Source organism: Phacochoerus africanus, chromosome 1 (assembly GCF_016906955.1).
Source record: "Phacochoerus africanus isolate WHEZ1 chromosome 1, ROS_Pafr_v1, whole genome shotgun sequence".
Taxonomy (NCBI): domain Eukaryota; kingdom Metazoa; phylum Chordata; class Mammalia; order Artiodactyla; family Suidae; genus Phacochoerus; species Phacochoerus africanus.
The window spans coordinates 60,476,571-60,502,839 of record NC_062544.1 but is presented as its reverse complement, the minus strand read 5'-3'; the positions used below and the strand labels follow the sequence as shown (position 1 = coordinate 60,502,839).

The following is a 26,269-nucleotide window of genomic DNA, read 5'->3' as shown; positions in this document are numbered from 1 at the left end:
AGTGAGGGCAAAAGGAAGTTACTAGTAGAGTGACATTGACTTTGAGGGAGGGTAAGTATGGTGGAGAGCAGTCTTCTTCCCTGAGAAAGGGTCTTCTTCCCTGAGAAGGGTTTAGAGAAACCACAATTACACAAGAAACCTAGTGGGGCCTAGTGCTCCCCTCACGTCCCTAGTTCTCCCAGTGCAAGAGTCCCGGGGCAGAGCTATAGCAAGGCGATGTGGCACCTCTGTCCTGCCTCCGTGGCGGTGGGTCCAGCTCTGGACCTCACAGCCTACCTCCCACCTGGAAGAAACCCCAGAACCAGATGGAGAATCAACCTAGGACACTGAGCTGAGAACATCCTGGCCTCTGGGATCTCCCTATTGGGCCTATGAGAGGCTGACATTTGCCTTAACTGACTTGCCTCGTCTCTTTGACCAATTCTTTGGCCTTTATCCCATTCTTCTAGCTCTGCTTTTGAATTTAGCCCGTCACTTGCTAGATTTACGACGCCAACCAGCCCACTCTTGTTAAACTAAACTATTTTTAGTGTATCTTTTTGGTACTGGAATGGATGCTTGGTGGAACCAGCAAACAAAATACACCCCTGTTTAAGGTGACTTGAGAATAAAGACACTCCCCCAAATTCATTCTTTCTCTCCTTCCTTCCCTCTCTTTCCTCTGTCTTCTCCCCCACTCCCACTTCTTCCTCTTTCTTTTAACATAAACTCCTCATAATAATGTCGCCACTACCTTCTAGAATCCCAATTTTTTCCTTTTGGCTTCTCAGGGCATCTGTGACCTACACCACAGCTCATGGCGACACTAGATCCTTAACCCACTGAGCCAGGCCAGGGATCAAATCTGCATCCTTACGGATACTAGTCGGGTTCTTAACCCACTGAGCCACAAGGGGAACTCCCTAGTGTCCCAATATTTTGAACCACTATGATTAGGAGCAAATGAATATCTCTATAACAGTGGTTCTCGACCAAGGGTGATTTTGCCACCAGGAGATATTTGGCAGTTTGGAGACTTTTATGGTTGTTATAACCTGGATGGAGAAGATGGAATGTAACAAATGTCTAAATAGATACAGGCCAGAGATGCTGTTAGACATCCTAGGGTACACAGGACAGCCTCCCACAGCAAAGAATTAGCCAGCCCCAAATGTCAGCGGTCCTGAGGTTAGAAAGCCTGGCCTGTAAATCCACGCTTCCAGCCAGCCCTAAGTACAAATGGGCACTGCAGTCTGAAGCTGACACCACGCTGTCTAAGAAGCTCCTGTGTGTGGCACTGGTAAAGTGCTCCTGGGAAAGCCAAACCCCTTCTCCGAAGAACTTCTGGGTGATTGCCATACCATTCTCTTCAACGGTGCTTTGGAACTTACATCTTATCAAATAAATAAACACAGAACACACGCGCTTTGTGAGAAATACCACTCTCTGGGGAGAAAATGTCCCCACGCACAGCTTGCCACAGGTTCCAACTGCATAGCCACCGAAACCCGTGACAGCTTTCCTCTGTGTACCCCAGTAACAAAGCCACACAGCCTCCCCCATCACAGCCCTGGATTACTGTTCAATCAGGTACCACATAGTCAGGCACATAGAGCTCCAGCTGTCACCACTGGTTACCTGGGTGGACAATCCTTTTCATAGCACTTCTTCTGTCTCCCATTGGGCTGTGTTTCTGGGTCACAGAATGTAGTTTTCACCATACCGTGACCCTTCTTCACGCAATAGGCAGTCTGACGGCGGATGCCTGTGGTAGAAAAGTTCACACATATTAAATCCTGAGCCCACAGTGTCCAGTGAGGCCCCTGGTCATGCCTGTAGTGGATGAGAACATTGTCCATAAGGTATTTGCTTTTTTTTTTTTTTTATTAACATAGAGTTGATTTACAATGTTGTGCCAATTTCTGCTGTAGAGCAAAGCGACTCAGCCATACTTATAAACATTCTTTTTTTAAAATAGGTGTTTTGTTTTTAAAGTGGGGATGGGGGGGACCTCTTATTATCCAGACCCACGCTGCAGCAGGCAGTGAGTGGAAGGAAGAGATCTTGCTTAGGAAGGTCTACAGGTAATATAGGTAGATTTATATATAGTCTCACATATAGATTACAATCTAGTTGTGGAGATAAGACTAACACATATATGCCAAATAAAAAACAAAGTGAGATTTAACGGTGAAAGCAGCTATCATCGCCAGATGTTACGTCACAATCACACATTATTAGTTTAATAAAGGAATAAAGGAGCTGGGAGCTTCACAGTAGTTGGGGGTTTGTAAGCTCTGAAAGATGGGAATAAAAGTCAAAATAATGGTGAGAAGTTTGAGAAGCTATATTTGTAAAGCAGAGGGTTTTAGAAGTTCCCTAGTGGCCTAGCAGTTAAGGATTCGACGTTGTCACTGCTGTGGCTCAGGTTCGATCCCTGGCCTTGGAACCTTCCACAATCTGCGGACATGGCCAAAAAAAAAAAAAAAAAGGTAGAGAGTTTTGATGGCAGGGATTGATAACACTGCTGCCTTCTAAAACTAGTTTGGTAAGGTGAGTAAGAGAAGCACGTCAAGGTAGCAAACAAAGCACCTAAGCACCTCTGAGGGCTGGATTTGACTTTGACTTTGGATATATAATAATAGTTAACACATGGAGTGTGTGCCTTGCCCAGGGCTCTGTTCAAAATTATATGTGTGGGAGTTCCCGTCGTGGTTCAGTGGTTAACGAATCTGACTAGGAACCATGAGGTCGTGGGTTCAATCCCTGGCCTTGCTCAGTGGATTGGGGATCCGGCATTGCCATGAGCTGTGGTGTAGGTTGCAGACCTGGCTTGGATCCTGCATTGCTGTGAGTGGCGTAGGCTGGCAGCTACAGCTCTGATTGGACCCCTAGGCTGGGAACCTTCATATGCCATGGGAGTGGCCCTAGAAAAGGCAAAAAGACAAAAAACAAAAACAAAAACAAACAAAACAAAAAAAACCCCAAATTGCATGTGTGCATGTGCATGTGTGTATGTGTGACTACATATACATATATATCCCAGACAAATATACATACATATATATATTGTAACATTATTGTATTGTATATAATGTAGTACTTGTTATCTACTAGGATGTATAATAACTGAAACCTCACAACGACCCACTGAGGTCAATGCTATCATTATTGCTATTAGACAGATGAGGAAACGGAGGCACAGTGAAGTCACATAGGTTGAGAAAGGAAAAGAAAGGACCATGGCTTTGCTAACTAGGACATTGTTAGCAAGAGAAGGAGGAGGAGCAGCCAGAACATCCTGGAGTGAGAGGTGCAGGGCAGTGAGGCAGAGAGCCACCAGCTCTCCTTAGAGGGTTCATGCTTCCATGCGGAACTCGGAATGCTGGGTGAGAAGACTGAAGGTGGAGGCCCTGGGGATGGAGCAATCAGCCTGCACAGAGATGGGCACCCTGAGCTCTCAGGGCATCCAACCTCAAGTGGGCTCACTGGCCAAGCGCGGAATTGGAAAGGCCATGAGTGCACCAATAAGCTGGTCACCTCCTCGCTTTAGCACCTGTGACCTGGAGGGCTGCCCCACAACCACGTGACTGGTGGGACCCAAACTGGGGCAGCTCCCCTACCACCCACCACCTCACCCTCCCTCATGTGGACTTGTTCTGGCCCAGGCTCCCAGGCTAGCTTGCATACTCAGACACCAGAGATTGCATCTCGCCATTTCAACATGTCGCGGGGGGGAGGGGGTGCAAAACAAGTGAAAGCTTCAAAATGAATCGATGATATTTTATTGTTAAATCAATGCTATTTTATTCTTTATGCAGATACAGGTAATCTTTCAACCACTCAGGCTTTCTGAACTGATAGACTATATGTTCTTCTTTTGTCATATAAATATAGCACTACCAACAGCTGGAAGTAACATTATAAAAGGAACTTCCATGGCACAATGAGTGAGTCATTGTCTGGAAAGACACAAACTCCTGTAGAGAAGTCTTAGACAATTTGGGCGCAGTAGAGACTGTAATAGCTGAAGCCAGAATGTATTTGCCATTGTGGAACAGAAAAAAGAAAAAGCTTAGACACTTAGAAGTTTCATTAAAACTTTGGGTAGTCTGGCAAATCCTTGATGTCAAAACATAAAAGGAAACAGTCCGGTGACTCTCAGAGGTTGGAAACATCCCTCCAAAGTCTTGTTTCTGGGTGTGAATAGCAAAGATAAGTATGCCCAGTGCTTCCAAGTTCAGAAGTAGTAGCAAGGCATAGAACATTACATATAATCCTGCCACAAAGTTAATAGCATTTCATGGGTCAACTTGCTGGCCCAGCAGCCAGATGAACAGATAGATGGGCCAGGCAGATACTGCCCAGGGCATAGGGGAAAATTAATAACAATGTGTCAGAGTTTCTTTGTTGGAATGAAAGGTCATTGTGACCATTGATCTTTTATTTTAGTTCTTGAATTCTCACTTGAAAGATACAAAGATAAGCACAACCTTCCAGTGAAGGACCCCAACCCAGTAGATTGACTCCTTCCTGCCCCTGCCCTGCCACCACCCCCATTACAGGTGCATGATACCTGGCTAGGTTCTCCTAATGCTATGATGGTGCTTGTGTGTTCCGAGAGAGACATTTATGACCAGCCACCTATCTATACTTCAAGACAGAAATAGCAACAGGCACAAGGCAAATAACTGGAATTTGTCTTCTGTGAACACATTAAATAATGTATAAACCTCAATTTGTACATGATGTACCCTAAGTCCTAAGTACTTAATGCATGTTAGGTCTTTGAGAAAGCCCCTTTGTAACCCACTCACTAATCACAGGGCATTAACTTCTTGTACAACTGTTTCCTGCATGTGGTGAGGTTAAGGTTGGCTTTACAATCTGAGACCAGGGAGTAGGGCAAATCCAATTCATCCAGTGCACATACTCCAATAATGTAACCTTCTTACTGCAAACAACGGAACTCTCATTTATACACTTCATTTTTTTTCCTAGCTCAAAAGGACATTTACACTGATGTCAGTAACTATAAATATGAATTGGATATCAATTAATGAGGTTTGATTTCATTATTGTCCAATGCTGAAACCCACACCTCTCACAACATTGGTAAGCCTCAAAGCCAATATTTTTTCCTTCCTGAATTCCCAATGAACTGATAACAGACATTGAGTGTCACGACCAAAAAGAAATTATGTAAGAAAGAGGTAAGAAATGCTCAAACGAGATGTTTATTGGGATCAGGTAGAACAAGAGGGTGTTCTACAAAGGATCCAATTAAAAATTTTACCATAATTAAGAAGTACTCACTAATATGTGGAATCTAATAAAGATGATACAAAATAATGTATTCACAAAACAGAAAAAGACTCAAATATTTTGAAACTAAACTTATGGTTACCAAAGGGGAAACACGGGAGGGGGAGGGAGGGATACATTAGAAGGTTGGGATTAACACATACGTATTACTATATATAAAACAGATAAATAACAGGGATCTACTGTATAGCACAGTGAAACCTACTCAATACTCTGTAATAACCTATGTGGGAAAAGAATCTGAAAAAAAATAGATATGAGTAAGTATATGTATAAGTGATTCACTTTGCTGTATGTTAACATAATATTTTAACTCAACTATGCTCCAATAAAATAAACAAAGAGAAGTAGTCCTTCCTGCTTCTAACTCCTCTTCTATAGCCACTGTGTACAAACCAGGCAAAGCACACACTGCGACATCTCACAAAACACACGGGTTAACAACAGAAGTAGGCAGTCAGCATTTTGCAGGGCATGTCAAGCAAAGAAAACCTTCTTAGAAACCAAATGAGAAATCCCCAGCAAGTGCATTCTTAGAGAACAAAACTAAGGGCCTGGGGATCAGGGAGGGGCTAATCTCTGTAGGTGGTAAAACTGGGATGGGAGTAAGAAGACCAGTAGAATAATATCAGCCACCTTGGAACGATTTCTGGTTAAGGTTCCACATGTATGGACTTTGGAAGTTGCACTCTGTTGTAATGACAAGTAAAAAGCTGAAAAGACTGAAAAATCAACAGTTATTACTGGATATAAGAGAGGGGAGGGTACAGGGCAAACTGATGCTCTCAAGACAGGAGAGACAGGTGGGAGAGCAGAGGGAGTCACAACCTCCTAACTTCCTGGAGCAGAGACTCATAAGTGGACCCCTATGGGAACTTAATTTCACCAACTTAATGTCAGATCCCAATCCACAGATCCAGGTTACCCAAAAGACACCAAGCAGGATAAATGCCCCCAAACTAGACCTAGGCATGCCATTTTCAAATTACAGAAAATCAAAGACAAAGAAAAAAAGTCCTGAAAGAAACCAAAGAGAAAAAACACCTTAGCAATAGAGGCACAAAGACAGAATTGCATGTGACTTCTGAGAAATCACATGAGCAAGAAAGAAGGGAGCAAAATATCTAAAGTGTTGAGAGAAAAAACTCACCAAGCTAGAATCCCACACCCAGGAAATTATCCTTCAAAAATGAGGGAGAAACACTTTCTCAGACAAACAAAGATTGCAGGAATTTGTTACCAGTAGACCTGTTGGGAAGGAAATGTTGAAAGAAAGGAGGAAAATACTAAAAATCAGAAACTTGGATCTATATAAAGAAAAAGCATCAAAGAAGCAATAAATTAAGGTTAAAAAACTTTCATTTTTTTTTTATTCTGAGTTGATCTGACAGAGAACAATTTGTTCAAAATAATAATAACAACAGGAGTTCCCACTGTGGCTCAGTGGAAATGAATCCGACTAGTATCCCTGAGGACGTGGGTTTGATCCCTGGCCTCACTCAGTAGGTTAAGGATCTGGTGCTGCCATGAGCTGTGGTGTAGGTCACGGATGTGGCTCAGATCTGTCATTGCTGTGGCTGTGGTGTAGGCCAGCAGCTGCAGCCCTGATCTGACTCCTAGCCTGGAAACTTCCATATGCCATGAGTATGGTCCTAAAAAGCAAGCAATAATAATAATACCAACAATGTATTCAATTATTTTGAGTAGGATGCTTATATACACAGGACACCTACATATATATGTGCTTATGTATGTTTATGTATAAACGAAATGAATAACAGCAATGATCCAAGGGGAGAGGCAGGAACTAGGATTGTTTTGTTATCATAAGGTATTCATCTTACCTATGAAGTAGTCTAGTATCATTTGAAAATAGACTTGGATTAGCTTTAAAAATATATTGCAAACTCTAGGGCAGTCACTAAAAAAAAGTATATTAGCTTCTCTGGCTAAAATAGTTCATTAGTGAAGTACAGCTGGATCTCTACTGTGTATTAACTGTAGTTTCTCTTACATATTTATGCATATGGTAAACTACATAATCCTCATTCCATAGCATATGTTTAAATCCATCTCAATAAATCCTCTTACTATTTTTATGAAATTCTACCTATTGAAAAAACCCTCCAGATATTGTTAGCGATCAATATTTGGACTTGGCTGACCCTACTTGACAATCACAGTGGACAAAGTCAGATGATTAGCACCAAGTTGAGTGCAATTTAAAAAAAATCAAAGTCTCTAAGTCTGACCTTCTATCTTCTAAACACCACTACACAGTCACACATTAGGATCAGAGTGAAATACGTGTCTGTTTATTATTCTTGCCCTTTATCAAGGATATGTGGATGAATCTCAAGTGTAGGTGGTTATTTTGAGCCTTAGTAGGAATAGCGTCATAGAGACCCTGTAAGAACTACTTTTCGGGAACCTACGTATCTTTGCTCCATGTATTTATTTCCAGTGAAAGTGATCTAGTTTCTAAGGCAGCTTAGAACAATTTGAGCAATCTCCAGGGTCTTCACATGGACTTTGAAGTTTTCAATATTTGCCTTTTCCTTCCAGAACATGATGTTCCTTAAACAAAGGGCAATGACTACACTCCAGAGAGAATTCAGCCAAGTGGGGGTGGTGTCCAAAGTGGGGCAGGAGAAAGTGGCCTCCCTTTTGTGCAGGCCATTGTTGTACTTCTAGACTCGAAAACAAAGCATGAGGGAGTTTCTGACGTGGCTCAGTGGTTAACAAATCCGACTAGGAACCATGAGGTTGTGGGTTCGATCCCTGGCCTTGCTCAGTGAGTTAAGGATCTGGTGTTGCCATGGGCTGTGGTGTAGGTTGCAGATGCATCTCGGATCTGATGTTGCTGTGGCTGTGGTGTAGGCCAGCAGCTACAGCTCCTATTGGACCCCTTGCCTGGAAACCTCCATATGCTGAGGGTGCAGCCCTAGAAAAGGCAAAAAAAGACAAAAAAAGAAAATGAAAGAAAGAAACCAAAGCATGAGGAGACCACAGAGCACACAACTGGCAAAGATCACATTCAGAAGTGATGTCCCATTGTCTCACATTATGCATTGCTCTAAGTTTTACAGGGGACTTTGGGTTGGACTGCATTACAACTGACAGGTTTCTGCAGTATTAGGATTGTAATGGGGCAAAACTATGGCTTTTACATGTTTATGAAAGTGATCTTAACTTTTTGCCAAAACATTTTTTGTTTAGCAAGGACTCCTGAAGCTTCCTATTGAGACCAGCATCCAAGTCAAGCCATTTCTGCAGCTGGTTCTTCACTAATCCATTGGTTAAACTTTCATAGTTTGATGGGTGACTCAGTACATTTTCTTCAATAGGCTTCTTGTAATGAATGGTAGCACTTGTTAGTTCATTCCCTTGCAACTTTTTGTGGGGGACAGCTAGTCTTAAACTCCCCCAGAGTCACCCAAAGTCATGCCCCATGGATAAGGCAGGAGTGAAAACAAATATGGTAGACAGGACAGAAGGAAGTATACAAGTGGGAAGTGAGGCCTGTTGCTGGGGTCCTTGGAGGAGACTTGGGGTTCTCTTTACTTTTGAAATGCAGGCTGTGGAAAATAACTGGGCAGTCTCTCTTTTTTTTTTTTTTTTTTTTTTTCTTTTTGCCATTTCTTAGGCTGCTCCTGCGGCATATGGAGATTCCCAGGCTAGGAATCGAATCGGAGCTGTAGCCACCGGCCTACACCACAGCCATAGCAATGTGGCATCCGAGCCGCGTCTGCAACCTACACCACAGCTCACGGCAACACCAGATCCTTAACTCACTGAGCAAGGCCAGAAATCGAACCCGCAACCTCATGGATCCTAGTCAGATTCGTTAACCACTGAGCCACGATGGGAACTCCAAGTGGGCTGTCTTTGATGACAGTTGGCTAAATTTATAATAATCTCTTGCCAATCTGTCACATGGATTTCTGCTCTCGATCAAAGATAATAAAAAAAAATTTTTTTTTGGTCTTTATTTGTCTTTTTAGGGCCTCATCCGGGGCATATGGAGGTTCCCAGGCTAGGGGTCCAATCAGAGCTGTAGCCGACGGTCTATGCCACAGCCACAGCAATGCCAAATCTGAGTTTCATCTGCAACCTACACCACAGCTCATGGCAACACCAGATCCTTAACCCACTGAGCGAGGCCAGGGATCAAACCCATAACCTCTTGGTTCATAGTCAGGTTCATTAACCACTAAGCCACAACGGGAACTCCTGATAAAAAATTTTAAATAGCCAAACTAAGGAAATACCATCGTAGTGAATTTATGTTAAAGGAGTTCTTTGCTCCAAATGCACAACAGTGATATATAAAATATCAATATATAAAAGATATTAAGTTGTAAAATATATCAAAAGAGAACATGGAAAAGTCACAATACTCCAATATAGGTAAACATCTCAGTAAAAGGATGAGCAGACCTGAAGTCCAGGTCTGGCAGGGTCTTGGTCAGAAGCTGTTGGTGGGTGGTGGCCATGTGCTCAGCTTCAGAGAAGTCTGTGGGCTTTAAGTCCTTCACCAAAGATGGAAAAGAGATCACCCTCGCCCTGTTGCCACAAACTTTTTAGAGCCTTAACTCTTGATGAATTTCAGACCTAGGAAAGTGGCAAAGGAAGGACACAGCTTCTCACCCAGGAGCTCAGCCAAGCTGCTTGCTGGCTCCGTGATAATTCCTAACGTAGCTTCAGTGTCACCAGGAAGTGGCAATTCTAAACCACCTTGATAAGTCCTGTTCTGAAATGAGATCTCATGGTGAGGTCAGGGAAAAAAAAAAAAAACTGCAAAAACTAGAAAGAGTGAGGTGCATTAAGAGAGAAGGGAAGGAAGGGACAGTAACGAGAAAAAGAAACTAAAAAGAAATCACACTCAGATTAAGCCTGTAAATTATAATTCTGAGATCCATGAAGAAATACAATGCCAAGAAAGACAACACCATAATTACAACAGGAATTCACTCTGGATAAAGTAAATTTGATAGGACAGTGCTATGGACTGAAGGTTTGTACCCCCTTAAAATTCATATATTAAAGCCCTAGTCCCCATTGCCATGGTATTTGGAGGTGGGGCACTGGGAACGTCATTAGGTCACGAGGGTAAGGTCCTCATGACAGAACCAAGGCCCTTATAAACAGAAAAAGGGACATGAGAGGGCTTCTCTTCTCTTCCATGTGAGGCTCCAGTGAGAAGGTGGCCATTGACAAGCCAGTAAGAAGTCTTACTAAGAAATGAATCTGCCAGCACCTTGATCTTGGACTTCCCAGCCTCCAGAAAAGTGAGAAATAAATGTTTGTTGTTTAAACTCTCCAGTCTATGGTATTTTGTTATGGCAGCCTGGATAAGGACAGGGAGTCTGACACACATTTTAAAATAAGCATGACGAGGAGTTCCTGTCATGGCACAGCGGAAATGAATCAGACTAGGAACCATGGGGTGGCAGGTTTGATCCCTGGCCTCGATCAGTGAGGGTCACAGACGCAGCTCGGCTCTGGCATTGCTGTGGCTGTAGTGTGGGCCGGCAGCTATAACTCCAATTGGACCCCTAGCCTGGGAACCTCCATGTACCGTGGGTGCGGCCCTGAAATTAAACAAAACAAAACCAAAAGTTATCTGAGCTCCTGTGGTTGTTCAGTGGTAATGAACCTGACTAGGATCTCTGAAGATGTGGATTCAATCCCTGGCCTTGCTCAGTGGGTTGAGGATCTGGAGTTGCCCTGAGCTGTGGTGCAGGTCATAGACACAGCTCAGATCTGGCATTGCTGTGGTTGTGGTGTAGGCCAGCAGCTACAGTCCTGATTTGACCCCTAACCTGGGAACTTCCACTGCTGTGGGTGCAGCCCTAAAAAGCAAATAAATAAACAAACAAATAAATAAAAAATAAAATAAGCATGTTACTGCCTTTGGGCATATTCACTCAGAAATCTCATAGGCACTTTAACTGAACATGTATAATCATAACCTTTTCTCGAGATCTGGTTCTTGTCACACGTGTCCTGTTTCAGTGAGTGTGCCACCATTTAAGCCAGTTATGCAGGGGAGTACCCTGGGTGGTACCCTTCAACCTTCCCTCATGCTCAAACCACTCTCCACCTACAGATAAGGTGAATCAACCACCGAGTCCAGTCTAGTCCACCTCCTAAGTATCTCCACACTTGTATAATCTGCCATCTTAATTTTAGTTCAAGCCACTGTTATTACTTCCCTAGACCATGCCCAAGATCTTCATTCTCTTTTCCTTCTCTCTAGTGTTTCTTCCACACTCTAAAATATGGACCCCAGTTAACTCTGGGGAAAAAGGAATGGGAGGGCTGTGCAGGTGTACTCATGCAATTGCTCTTTCTGTAAAAATGAAGATCACAACAGACACGACATAAGAGTAAGACCTGCTGATGGACAGGAGTTTGCTTTTGCTTTCTCCATTTTGCTGGGACATGTGAAGTATTTTCCAGTGAAAGAGAGTAAAACTGAAAGAACACAGGAACAAAATAAAACAAAATAGGAAACGAATATTGCTACGGTTTGTAACCCTTTTACTATGGGAATCAATTTGATTAGTAAGTTTCTTAACGTTATCATATTTTTACTCTTTGAAACTTGAAATTCCATCTATAAATTAGCACTAATGAGATCATTTTTTACATGGGCCCAGAGATGTTCATTAGGGGATGATGATCAGTGAGGAATTCGTGAAAGGAAGTTTGTTTTGTCTTGCTAGTGAAATGTAATGTATCCACAAAAATGACAGTTATGAAGATGGAATAACCCAAGGAAAAGCACCCGTGTTATGATGTTAAGGGAAGGCATATGTGTGTGTATGTACATAAATACAGCCATATGCATACACCATACACACCTCTGAATAGAAAAAAGAATATTGAAAGGCAATAGAGCCAAGTACTGAAGTGCATGTGTATTAGGGGAGTGACTTTCTCTGTTTTTAATTTTTCAGTGGCATATTTAACTTTTTTACATTTAGAAAGTTTTAACTTAAAGAAAATCGAAATGCTTCACTGAATGATTCAGTGTTTCGGGCCATCTTCCACCTTTGTATCTAGCAGTGAATGTCCTATGTGTATATTAGCATTTAATTCTCTGAGTCTGAGAGGACGAAGATAAATAGGCTTTCTTCTCTGCCAGAATTAAGAGCGCTCACTGCCACTCAAACAGACAGTGTGGCTGAAATTCAGGTGAGCACATGGACACTATGATAGCACCTGGTAAGGTTTAAAAACCAGAAAGACATTTGCCCATGTCGACAGAGGTGCTATAGAAGGACCAGCCTGTATGAAAATCAAATGCCCGATTCACATTTGGTGAGGCCGTCTCATTTCCTCGCTAACTGCAGGTGCAACTTCATGATCACTGCACAGACAGGCCATTTATATTGCACTTTGCATGCTCTGCAATATTGCATAAGTAATGCAAAGGGTTTGGCCCACGTTGAAATAGATGGAGGTGGGTGGAGGTTCTTCCTTTTCTCTGAGGCCCTGCCCAGCCAGGACTGGCTGAGTTCCACTTTGTGGTGTCCTGGGACAAATGATTTAAACTCAGAGCTTAAACCTGTGCCCTGTTGCCAAAAAAAGAATAAAAGGTCTGCGAAATTGAAAAAGTATTTGTTAACTACAATCTCGATGACTTCATTTCCCTCACAACTGCTCCTCGGGGAAATATTTTTCATCATCTTAGTCTCTGCTTAAATTGCTTTTGCTTCTCAGTAAGCCCAGCTCCTCCCAGATGCCTGTCCGTGGTCAGACCATCTGGCAACTCTGGAGGCAGCAGTGGCCATAGCAGGGCTGACTCTCACCAGTGCCACTTAAGGCAGTGCTGCCGGACTGCACATCTGACCTGGACAGATTGCCAGAGGTTTAGGACTTTCAAAATGTCACATGTGGCGTTCCCATTGTGGCACCAAGGAAACGAATCTGACTAGAAACTATCATGAGATTGCGGGTTCCATCCCTGGCCTCGCTCAGTGGGTTAAGGATCTGGCGTTGCCGTGAGCTGTGGTGTAGGTCGCAGATGCGGCTCAGACCTGGCGTTGCTGTGGCTGTGGTGTAGGCTGGCAGCTGTAGCTCTGATTAGACCCCTAGCCTGGGAATCTCCGTATGCTGTGGGTACAGCCCTAAAAAGCCAAAAAAAAAGTCATGTTTTGAAATGAACATGTGATTCCTGCAATTTCTGAAAGTTAGTTCTTGGCTTTCTAGACTGAAGGAAGGAAAGAAAGAAATTAGTAATAGAAAAATAGTTTACAGGGCTGATGGCCTGTGACTCAAGGTCTGTCACTGGACCTCCTGGAGTGGGGTGGGTAGAAGAAGCCAGTGAGCACATGACACGGGGACAAAGGACACGAGAGGGCAGGCTGTGGAGTGGGAGGCCGTGTTCTCCTGACTCCTTCATTCCTTAAACTTGGATTCCCTTTGCTACATCGCTGACTCTGCCACTTCAGCCTGAGGTTGCCCTAGCTCTATAGGCAGGAGTTACATTAGAGGCAGAAAGTTTCCAAACAGACTTAGACAGGATCCAAAAGGAAAAAGAGAGGCAGAGGCTTTCTCACTGGCTACTACTATTAAAGCCCCCAGCTGAGTGAAGAGCCCATGCACCTGACAGCCCCTGAGCCCTGCCCTCCCAGGCCTCAGAAAAGTTCATCTGGCCCTGTGGCCAAGAGAGTCCTGCTGTACAAATGTCCCTGTGCTCCTTTCCAGCTCCCAGATTCTCTTTGCAGCTGGACTGTGCCCCTGGGGCTAAGGCCAACCAATGAAACATGAGCAGAAGTGGTTTGTGACGGTTCTGCCGTATAGCACAGGGAACTAGATCTGATCTCTTGGGGCAAAACATGATGGAAGATAACATAAATATATGGCACAAATGAACCTTTCCACAGAAAAGAAAATCATGGACTTGGAGAAGAGACCTGTGGTTGCCAAGGGTGAGGGGGAGGGAATGTGATGGACTGAGAGCTTGGGATTAATAGATGCAGACTCTTGCCTTTGGAATGGATAAGTAATGAGATCCTGCAGTGTAGCACTGGGCACTATGTCTAGTCACTTATGATGGAGTATGACAATGGGAGAAAAAGAATGTATACATGTATGTGTGACTGCGTTACCATGCTGCACAGTAGAAAATTGACAGAACACTGTAAACCAGCCATAATGGAAAAAATAAAAATCATTATATATATAAAAAAAGGAATGTGTGTGTGTGTGTCACTGCTGTACAGCAGAAATTGGCACAACATTGTAAATCAACTGTACTTTAACAAAAAAAAAATGTTAAAAAAAAGAAGTGGTTTGTGTCACTCTAGGTACCAAGGCCATTATTAAGGGGCCATCTGCCTCTTCAATTTCTCCCTTCCCCATGGGGCAAGCTAGAAGCCAGGCCTTTCAGATGCCTTAGCCACAAAATGAAGCAGGGCCACCTAACTGCATCAGACTTAGAATGGGTTAAAAATAAACCTTCATTGTGTTTCTGAGACATTGGTTTCTTTGTTACCATAGCAGAACTTCTCTCATCCTGACATACTTGACAGTAAGGAATCCCTCCAACACTTGATTTTATGAGAGAAAAACTATTCTTGTAGATACAGAAAAACTTGGTACATTGGAGACAGAGGAAGAATACTGGGTTAGGAATTAGGAGAGCTGGTTATGGTCTGGTCTTGGCCATGATTTAAAGGATGCCTCTGGTAGGCTGTTTGACTTTTATGAACCGGAGCACTTTAAAAAATTTTTTTTTCAATTTTATTTATTAAAGTATAGTTGATTACACTGCTGTACCAATTTCTTCTGTACAGCAAAGCAGAGCACTTTTAAACCTTTCTGTTTTGCTTTTCAGAAAGACATAACCCTTTCTGCACACAAAGACTTTCAGGAAAGACAGTATGTAAAGCTGATAAAAGAAAAAATACGTCTTTCTTTAGACCATGACCAATGCACTTACTCCCCACAGAGACCTCTGGACCATTTTTGTGGGACCCTGAAGACCCCAGAGGCGAGAGTGCCAACTGCTGGCTCAGATGCCTCCACGGCCTCCTCTGCAGCTGACATGGGATCCTAGAGAGACAGTTGTTTCTCACCTGTCCCACACGTCACACTGCACTCCGTCCAGTGGCCATACTGCCAGGAGTACACCAGCTTCTCCACATCATTGTCAAGGCCATCTTTCCGGATTGTGTACTCATACTTGATGCCGGGGTTAGTCACCTGGAATAGGAGCTAAAGGACAAGAGAGGGGTCATGTCAAACTCTATCATGACTTTGTACTGCAAACCACAGTCATAAAAATATTGCACAATGTCTACCACCTGAAAGTAGTCATGGAAGCATGCACTGAAACTAACACCATTAAATAAATCTCTCTCTACCGCTATCTCTAATTCCACCTGGATGGCTTCATATATCTTTATCTATATCTAATCTGCTCCACTCTATTATTTCTGGACTGAATGCCCATGAGAATTCATGAGAGATCTAATCACTCTGTCACTCTGAGGGAATGACCAGAGTGTCCTTTCCAACAATGGGTTGGTAGGCCACCTTGTTCCCTTGTGTGTTTGCTAACTGTAGTCAATTACTTAATCTCTTTGCACCTTATTTTCCGCATCTACAAAGTGAGGACAACAAGAACATGACTGATAGGGTTGTTTGCTGAGAGGTGAACAAACACACGTAATGTGACTGGATTTGAGTAGATCAGTGCCTGGCATGTCGTTAGTGCTGTTGCTTTTGTCGTGTTGCCTTATGATGCCCTTCTCTCACTCTCAAGCTGATTAGTTCCTTTAAAGGATATAGTTCTGGGACTGAAATGGTCATGAGTGTTAACCAAGGCATAAAATTAGAGATGGGATTTGGGACCTGCCCCTCACTTCCCTCTCCTGCAGGCAGTCTACTTACCACATGTTTGAACTGGATTCATCTTTCACTTAAGAGGTTGTGAATGGATTGCTCTATGGGATTGGGGGTCCCCATATATAAAACCTTTCCCAGGTAGGCAGATAAGATGTAAGGTCTCCTGGCATTTATGGGTCATAACTCTCAAGCCTTAACCTCCAGCTTCCGTGAATCCTCTGATCTCTGGTTGTGAAGTGGTGTCCTTCTAACTTCTGAATATGGTTAGCTGTGACCATCTTTTGGGCCAGCCATCATCTCCAACCTGCCTGGCCTCTGTTGGTATAATTACCTGACTCCTTTTCTATAATTCTTTGCCAGGATGACAGACAAATCACTTGTGCCTGTGAAAAGCACATTCTACATCTTAACACCTCTCACCTCTAAGAGTTCTACAAAGTCAAACCCTTTGCCTGAAGACAAGTACATTGATAACATGTAAAAGAACCGTATCAGTTCATCACCAATGCTAGAAAGCTATTTGGAAAGTCAAGCCTGGCTGAAATAGACTTAGAAGAATCATTTTATACCAGAGGAACACTCATCCTCAAATAAACAGCCTGTGTTGACCATACTGGAAACTGAACTCAATGGGTGGTTTTAGGGCCCCTGGAATTTCATCATGAGAGTTTCAGTAACTTTAGGCAATAAAGGATTAGCAACACAAATGAATATCTCACTTCCCTCCCTGTTCCTTGCTAAGAGAAGGTTTGCAGATTCTTAATGAATATCCTCTAGCAAATACTTTGGAAAAGACAATGAGAAAGATCTAACTAAGGCGCACATCATCACTTCTGCGTTACCTGGATCCACACTGACTCATTGGTGGGACCTGTGGCCATCAGTTTCTCCAGGTCTCCTTTCCTGTCATATTGAAAGATGGTCCCTGCCAGCTTGTAGTTCCCATTCCACTGGATAATAAATCCTCCATTGAGGTAATATTTTTCAGGGTCTTCACTCCTGATGGCCAGAAAGTTTCCAGCTCCCTCAACTTCCATTACCCGTATGTCCCTGGCTCCTTTGGGAATCAGCCCAATGTCAACATAACCTAAGGAGAGAAGATACGATGATGAAAGAGGCACACCAGCTTAGCCAAACACCACCTGCTGCTGACTCACCATCCATCCTCTTCCCAACATCCCCTCTGCTTAGTGACATTGGCTTCCTGCTGGGTGGTTACTGGGACTGGTAGATGCACTAATTATGGGGAATTTTAAGTATCTTGGCCATGAGTAGAAATCTAGGAGCTTTGTGAGAGGAGAGGTGAAATAAAATGCAGATTGGACCCTGAAGCTTTTGTAGTTGATCCATCATTTATTTTCCTGTTGACGCTTCAAAATGTTACAGCCAGCTTTCCATTAGCATTTCTGTTCCCCCACTTGCTGCTACTATCGGATTAATCTCCCTGAGCATTGCAGTGGGGACATCCTTTGGCACATCTTCCTTGCCTGAAAATTAAAGACAGACTCTTAGAAGTAATTTAATCATCAATTCATTAAAAGCATTCTGGAGGGAATCTTGAACTGATTGCTGCCTGGCACTCTGAACACAGCTTATGATGAGAAACTCAGCTCTGAGTACAGTTTTTTATAACTAGACAATCATATTCATTAGAGTCTTTTTTTGTCTTTTTGCCTTTTTAGGGCCGAACCCGCAGCATATGGAGGTTCCCAGGCTAGGGGTCCAATCGGAGCTGTAGCCATCGGCCTGCACCACAGCCACAGCAACGCCAGATCCAAGCTGCATCTTCGACTTACACCACAGCTCACGGCAACACCAGATCCTTAAACCACTGAGCGAGGTCAGGGATTGAACCCGCATCCTCATGGATGCTAGCTGGGTTCATTAATCGCTGAGCCATGATAGGAACTCCGATTTTTTTCTTATGTTTTGATGAAATATGAACTTATGTTTTATTCTCATGTGAAAACATTCTGAAAAAGCAGAGAGGACATCCACTTAAGGACCGTGGTCAAGTCTTAAGACCATGGTCTTATCCTTGCTTGTTGGCTGTTCTTGTAGGAGAGATACTGGGGAGAAGAAGAATGAACACATAATGGTTTGCTCTCTTTGCCAGACTCTAGGCTAAGCCCTTTATGCATTCATTCTATTTATGATGAATAAATCTTAAAAACCATCATTTCTTAGCTATGTTAGAGCAAAAAGACTTTGAGGGAGTTCCCTGGTGGCTTAGTAGGTTAAATATCCAGCATTGTCACTACTATGGTACAGGTTTGGTCCCTGGCCTGAGAACTTTCACATGCCATGGGTGTAGTCAAAAAATAAAAAAAAAATTTAAAAAGGGAGTTCCTGGTGTGGCTGGGTTAAGAATCCAATGCTGTCTCGGTGAGGATGCGGGTTTGATCCCTGGCTTCTCCTGGTGGGTTAAGGATCCCATGTTGCCACAAGTTGCGGCATAGGTCACAGATGAGACACGGATCTGGTGTTGCTGTGGCTGTGGTGGTGTAGCTGCAGCTCTGATTCACCCTCTAGCCTGAGAACTTCCATATGCTGCAGCTGTGGCCATAAAATAAATAAATAAATAACATTAAAGTTTAAAAAAATTGGAGTTCCCATCATGGCTCAGTGGTTAACAAATCTGACTAGGAACCATGAGGTCATGGGTTCGATCCCTGGCCTTGCTCAGTGGGTTAAGGATCCAGCGTTGCTGTGAGCTGTGGTATAGGTTGCAGATGCAGCTGGCATCCTGTGTTGCTGTGGCTCTGGCATAGGCCAGCGGCTACAGCTCTGATTGGACCCCTAGCCTGGGAACCTCCATGTGCTGCGGGTGCGGCCCTAGAAAAGACAAAAAGACAAAAAGACAAAAAAAAACAAACAAACTCTAAAAAATTTTTGAAAAGAATGGAAAACCTTTGGAGGTAGCATTGGGAGAGGAACACTGGGGCGTGGGAGTCAGACACTTGAGTTCTAGCTTCTGCATGCCCACAAGCGAGCTCCATGAGGTATGTCAATCTATTTAACTTCTTTGAACATCATTTGCACAATGAAGGAGTTTGAGTGTGAGGACATTTGACGCCCCTCCCAGCTCTGATAATTGATTATCTTGCCCTTTTCTGAGCTACACTTTGTTCCTTTACCTTTTCCCTACCAAATTTGATTTTAAGACTCTGATCCTCCTGATAATTTCCCACTGGAGGTATGTTAGGTTTTTTTGATGAACAAGCAAACCCTCATCTCTATCACCATAGCGTGGGGTCCTGAGAGTTCAAACCTAGGGCTGGCCAGTGGGACTGATGTATTCAGGAGTCATGTGCTGGATATAACCTCAGCTCTATTTTTCAAACTGGCAGCTCCCATCCAAAGGAAGCAAAATGAAGCCTTGAAGTACTTGATTAAATTCCTTAGGTCCTCGCATACTTGCCTGAGACAGTTGATTAAAACTACTGATTGATAACTAGCTCAGGGAAAATTTATTTTTTATTTTCTATTAATATTATCATTATTATTTTTTTTAGGGCCACACCCGAGGCATGTGGAAGTTCCTAGGCTAGGGGTTGAATAGGAGCTGTAGCCACCAGCCTATACCACAGCCACGGCAACACCAGATCCGAGCTGTGTCTGTGACCTATACCACAGCTCACGGCAATGCCAGATATTTAACCCACTGAGTAGGGTCAGAGAACGAGCTTACATCCTCATGGACACTAGCTGAGTTCACAACCCACTGAGCCACCACGGGAACTCCCTCTAGGAAAATATTTGTCACATGTAAATTGAGGCAAATGCAAATGTTTAAAATGCCTCTGGAGCCTTGCTTTCTGCAGCCATCATCTGATTGATCTAGGATGCTGCATGCCTTCTCACAGCAGAGCTCAAGCGGGAAAGCCAGCTGGCAACCACCTTATCCATTGTTTAAAAACAAACAAAACCAACGCAAAACCTGGATAGAGAAAAAAATAAAAGATTTTTTTGTTTTTGCTCTATCTTCCACTTAGAGAAATATCCAAAATTAAAAATATTTATCATGGACAGATTCTGCCAAATAGAAAGAGGTGGCGGGGGGGGGTCCATCACATTTAAAATAAAAACTTTCAGTGAATATAAGTTCTGCTTTAGGAGTTCCCGTCATGGCTCAGTGGTTAGCGAACCTGACTAGCATCCATGAGGATGCGGGTTCGAGCCCTGGCCTTGCTCAGTGGGTTAAGGATCCTGTGTTGCCATGAACTGTGGTGTAGGTTGCAGATGCAGCTCAGATCCCGAGTTGCTGTGGTTGGGGCATAGGCTGGTGAGTATAGTTCCGATTGGACCCTTGGCCTGGGAACCTCCGTATGCCACAAGTGCGGCCCTAAAAAGACATATATATGTGTGTGTGTAAGTGCTGCTTTGAAATAGTTTGTAGACAGAAGATGTCAACTGAGGCAGATTTAGCCATGAGCAAAGCAATAACATATTTGTAATATGTATTTGCAAAAGAAGACCTAGGAGGAAGCCAATGGATAAGGTTATAATGTTTGGAGTTAAAAAGAACCATAACATATCCACCAGACTCCACTGCACATGACAAAATGGCCCACAATAGAGAGAGCACAAAACAAAGAAGTACAGGTTTCCATTTCCCTCCATCCAGAGTCCTACATCCCAAAGATAATTACATCAGTAGTTTCTTGGATTCTTTTCCAAAACTTTTCTTCACATGTACACATACTCATACTTTTTAAACAAATGAAATCATATTATATGAACTATTCTAACTACTGCTTTTTAAATTTTTGTTTGTTTGTTTTAGTGCTGCACCCATGGCATATGGAAGTACCTGGAGCCACAGCCACCAGGTGACAGCACAGCCACAGCAACGCTGGATCTGAGCTGCACTCTGTGACCTACACCACAGCTCACGGTGATGCTGGATCCTTAACCCACTAAGCGAGGCCAGGTATTGAACCTGCATCCTCAGGGATACTCATCAGGTTCTTAACCTGTTGAGCCACAACAAGAACTCCATAATCTACCTTTCATATCTTCCCATACTTTTTGAGCATTTCAACAACCTGCAAAAGTGACACAGACCCACTTATTTAACCAATCTGCTGTGAATGGACATTTAGGTGGAAGGGAATGGCTATCAACCTCTTTGTCTATAAAATGAGGAAACTGGCTTCCCACGAGGAAGAAATCTACGCCACACCACACAACTATGTGTGTATACGCGCGCACACACACACACACACATACATATGTATATATACATGTACAATATATACATATATACATATGCATACACCCATAGCCAGCGTTTGCTAACCAACCCATAATACAGTGTCTTTAATGAAAAATAAAAAGTGATTGGTAGAACAGAGAGGAAAAACATCCTCTTGAGTGTTTCATTCTCATGGGTCTTCTTTACAGAAATGAGAATCATATTAAAAAGTGGTAGAGGTGGAGGGTTATTGAGATCGTCATTCTATGTCAAGGGAAGATTTTTAGGGTTGGTAAGAATATCTTCAAAGTATTAAGAATGGTGAATATATAATCATTCAGCAAGTCCTTTCCTCCCATCGTCCCCAGTAAACATTAGCCTTTTGCACCAGTACTGGGAGAAGTTGGAAGATACAATCTTGACTTGAAAGAAGAAGTCTCTAAGTGTATGAAGATCACCTGGAGAAAGCATCCCATCTCTAAGTCTTGAACACCTTGAGGTAAAAGAATATTCAGGGCCTTTGAAGATGGGGTAGAAGACTGGCCCCACTTCTGAAGACATATCATAAGAGAGACAATGAATTATTGGTACTAATATGCATCTCATCCAACTGTTCTAAAAAAAGGACTTACCCACTGGCATATTTAGTTTCCAGTCTGTCACTTCAAATAAAAATATGCTTATAAAGAGGTCATACTAATAACCCAGGCAATTTATCTACAACTACAGCTTGTCTTTTTCAAATATTTGTGCTGTCAGTTTGTGGGAAGCCAGACAATCTTCGCTGCAGAGGACCATGTCATGGTTTTTGTAAGGAGGCTCCTGGGAAAGGCAGCTTCATCCTCTGATGCCTGCTCGACAGCAGTGATATGCTGGTGAATGGTTCAGATCCAAACCTGCCTTGAACCTGCTCACAGATCACAGGGAGGAAGAGCTACATACAAATATATTCACCAGGCAGCTCTTTTGAGAAGTCAAACTGCCCTGGATGTGGAGCTCGAGCCTCAATGATGTCAAAAGAGGGTTGTAAGGGGCCTGGAATCTTGGAACACACTATGAACAACCACAGTCCTCTTGCTAGAAACCAGGAGAAGCATAGCAGAGGGAGCAGACACTGACAGGGGCTTCCTGACCTGAAATGCTTCCAGGACAAAGGTCACAGCCCTGAGCCCTGGAGGTCTTTAGCCTTAATAGGTAAAGTGTCCAGGCATTCTTCCTATCCCTTCCAACTCAAGGTTTCCTAGAAAACATGATATAGGAGAGTGCAACTAAGGTGGTGTTTTGATAAATATAGTTTCAAGAAAGCCAGGTCCTTTCTTACTAGCTTTTGCCTCTGATTCTTTCTCTGGAATGTTTTGTTGGTTTTTTTGTTTTTGTTTTTGTTTTTTGGTGTTTTTTTTGTCTTTTTGCCTTTTCTAGGGCCGCTCCCGCGACATATGGAGGTTCCCAGGCTAGGGGTCTAATCGGAGCTATTGCTGTGGGTCTACACCACAGCCACGGCAACGCTGGATCTTTAACCCACTGAGCAAAGCCAGGGATCGAACCCACCACCTCATGGTTCCTAGTCGGATTTGTTAACCACCGAGCCATGATGGGAACTCCTGGAATGTTTTCTTATATGATTCACACCCTCTCTATGTGAACCTCCTTCATCCAGGCCCTCACCTCCTGAACCTGGGTTAATGTTTTTGTTCCCGGCACTGGCTCTCCTATTTCAGGCAAGTGTGCGTGTCGATAGCCTCCTTATGTCATTTACCCCTCTGAAACCACAGAACGGTCCCTAATCTCTCTTAAATCAACAGCAAAGGAATTGAACCTTGTGGTACAGCCTAGGAATAGCAACCTTAAGTCATAAAGCCATATAATTTCTTCCTAAAAGTGCCTCTAGTCCCACTGCCCAGACTGTCATAGACCCTACACCCACATTGAGGCCACAGGGCACCGCCCCCACACCCCCCTCGCCTGACCTGTGCTGTGAGTGTTCTTAATGGGTTCCATTCATTAATGATCATCTTCATTTTGTCACTGAGCTGAGGGGGACCCGGGCAAAAGTCCAGACTATGCCTCATTATGGGATTAAGATGGTAATTTTAGCATAACATGTAATTGTTATCCATTCCTAACTGCATACGAATTTAATCTTTTGACCATAATAAGCAGTGTCAGGGTCTAAGGAGCTACAGTTGGAAGAACTAAGCACATAAACATGCAGAATCAACAAGTATATGGGATCCAGGTGGTTGGGTACACACATAATTCCAGACAGTGGCTAATTTTACTCCAATCTAGGAATTTCCTAAGCTAAAGATATGGATACAGGCAGCAAGAGTTTATAGGACAGGGACATTCTGAGTCCTTCCTCTGCTTTCTAGATTGTAGAGGTTTTTTCCAACATGTTGAGTTGTGAAAATGAAATTGTATGTGAGGTATATCAGAAAGAGGAAAGTGAATTAAGCATTGTGCTGAAAGAGTTAAAATAAGTATTATGTACATCAGATCTACTCAATAGATATGCAAATGTATTACATAAATCTAAAATTGAAGGTGAATTTTATATGGTTTTAACTGTTCTAGTTCCACAAAAAGATTTAATTTAATTTAATTTAATTTAATTACTTAATTTATTTATTTTTGTCCTTTTGCCTTTTCTAGGGATCCTCCCTCGGCCTATGGAGGTTCCCAGGCTAGGGGTCGAATCAGAGCTGTGGCCACTGGCCTACACCACAGCCACAGCAATGTGGGATCCGAGCTGCGTCTGTGACCTACACCATAGCTCATGACCCACTGAGCGAGGCCAGAGATCGGAGCTGCAACCTCAAGGTTCCCAATCGGATTCGTTAACCACTGCACCATGACAGGAACTCCTACAAAAAGATTTTAAATGAAAGTTGAGCACTTTCTGGTTATGCTTGAATAAAGGAGGTAGGAATCAAGGCTGGTGCTTTGGGCACTCAGTTAAGTGACACTGTTAGCCATAGGGGAGGTCTGGGGTGCTCAGAGAATGTGGTCCTTTGTTCCCAGCCAAGAAGGCCAGTGTGAGCAGGACAAGGACTTGGTTTAGTCAAAGGGCTTGGCATTAGTAAAACCTAGAGAAGCCAATTAAGGTCAGAGGCGTCTGGAGTGGTGGTTTTGGGAAGCCAATGGATTACGTCCAAGAAGCTAGAAAAACATCAGGAAAGAGCTAGCTAATATTAAGACGAAGGTAGGGGAGTAATATAGAATCTAGGAGATTAGTCAGCAGGAAACAAACCAAGCTGAGGAAGTGGACAATGAAGGCTCAATGTTCTAGACCAAATACAGTGATCTGCAGGAGTTTGGGATGAAGGTCAAGGCCTTGGGCAATAAGCCTAGGGTGCCCTTGGAAGAATGCAGCATAATACTCTACAAACTTCCTTGTGCAATAGGCCCCTGATGTAATTTCCACGGAAGAGCCAAATGTCACAGTGAGGCCCTGGACTTGTAACCTGGATAGTGTGAGGAAGTAGCAGTAAGAAGCATCGCCATCTTATTCATTATTCTATAACCCATGCCAAGTACACAATAGATGCTCAATTAAAGTTTCTCAAGGAATAGAATAAATGAAAGAATGAATGAATTGAACGAGGCAGTTCTTTTTTTTTTCTTTTTGTCTTTTGTCTTTTCTAGGGCCGCACCCCCATGGCATATGGAGGTTCCCAGGGTAGGGGTCTAATCCGAGCTGTAGCCGCCAGCCTAGGCCAAAGCCACAGCAACGTGGGATCTGAGCCGCATCTGCGACCTACACCACAGCTCACGGCAATGCCAGATCCTTAACCCACTGAGCAAGGCCAGGGATCAAACCCGCAACCTCATGGTTCCTAGATGGATTCATTTCCACTGCGCCATGACGGAAACTCCTGAACCAGGCAGTTCTTGATGTCTGTACTTGGTACATTTCCTCTGAGCCTAAGTTCTTCAAATTCCAGACACTTCCAGTCACAGTCACCATGCGCTATACTTAATGCCAATTCTTTTCTCTTTCTCCAAGATAGGAAATAGAAGCTATGATGGAGGGTCTCCAAGAAGGTGGGCCTTTCGTTTCCCAAGTGTGGCATTACTTAAAGGGCAAGATACCACCATCTAGTACATGGCAACAAATCTACTAAAGAGAGTCCTTCTCCTTGGAGAAAGATGAAAACTTAGCTGTTGGAAGATCTCAAGGATGCTATGGATAAAGACACCTTCTCCTGAATAGTCTGCCCAACTTTGACACTCAGATATCAACAAACTCAAGATCAGCCCTGGGGCTAGAGACAGGGGAAAGACAAAAAATACCACGTTGGAAGGGGCTGCAGAAATTGAGACCCGGAGAGGTAATTTCCCAAGGTCAGTGGTAATCTAGACCAGTACCTGGTCTCTTGCCTCTGAGTGTACTTCAATTCCACATCATCCTCTCTCTTAGAAACACAAAAACTAAAGAAAAGGCTTGATTAGTATTTCATGCCTCCACAGTCAAGGGCAGCAGCAGCCAGAGAGGAGAAGGTGCTGGGTTTGAGCACCATGGGTATATCTAACACAGACTTTTCCACCTACATTTCTATTAAAAAAAAAAAAAAAGTCATTAGCCAAAGTAAAATAGGAAGGGGAAAGAAAAATACAGACAGAAGCCATGGATCAGTCTGGCCATGCAAGATTTGAGGATTTTTTGAATCCTCTGAGTGACTGATCATGGTTTCTTTTGTTTGTTTGTTTTGTTTTTGTCTTTAGGGCCGCACCCATGGCATATGGAGGTTCCCAGGCTAGGGGTCAAATCAGAGCTACAGCTGCTGTCCTACACCACAGCTCACGGCAACGCCAGATCCTTAACCCACTGAGCAAGGCCAGGGATAGAACCCACATCCTCATGGATATTAATCAGGTTCCTTAACCACTGAGCCACGACGGGAA

General features: G+C 43.3%; 1 protein-coding gene across 1 annotated transcript in view; it reads right to left on the bottom strand.

Moving 5' to 3' along the window:
- ADAMTS12 (ADAM metallopeptidase with thrombospondin type 1 motif 12) overlaps nucleotides 1–26,269 on the bottom strand; it is a 371,922-nt gene that overhangs the window by 74,379 nt on the left and 271,274 nt on the right. Inside the window, exons 15-17 of the mRNA XM_047767431.1 lie at nucleotides 17,010–17,254; nucleotides 15,396–15,534; nucleotides 1,618–1,744 (exon numbers count right to left, since the gene is read on the bottom strand). Coding sequence (XP_047623387.1) covers nucleotides 1,618–1,744; nucleotides 15,396–15,534; nucleotides 17,010–17,254 — 511 coding nt within the window. The remainder of the gene's footprint in view (nucleotides 1–1,617; nucleotides 1,745–15,395; nucleotides 15,535–17,009; nucleotides 17,255–26,269) is intronic.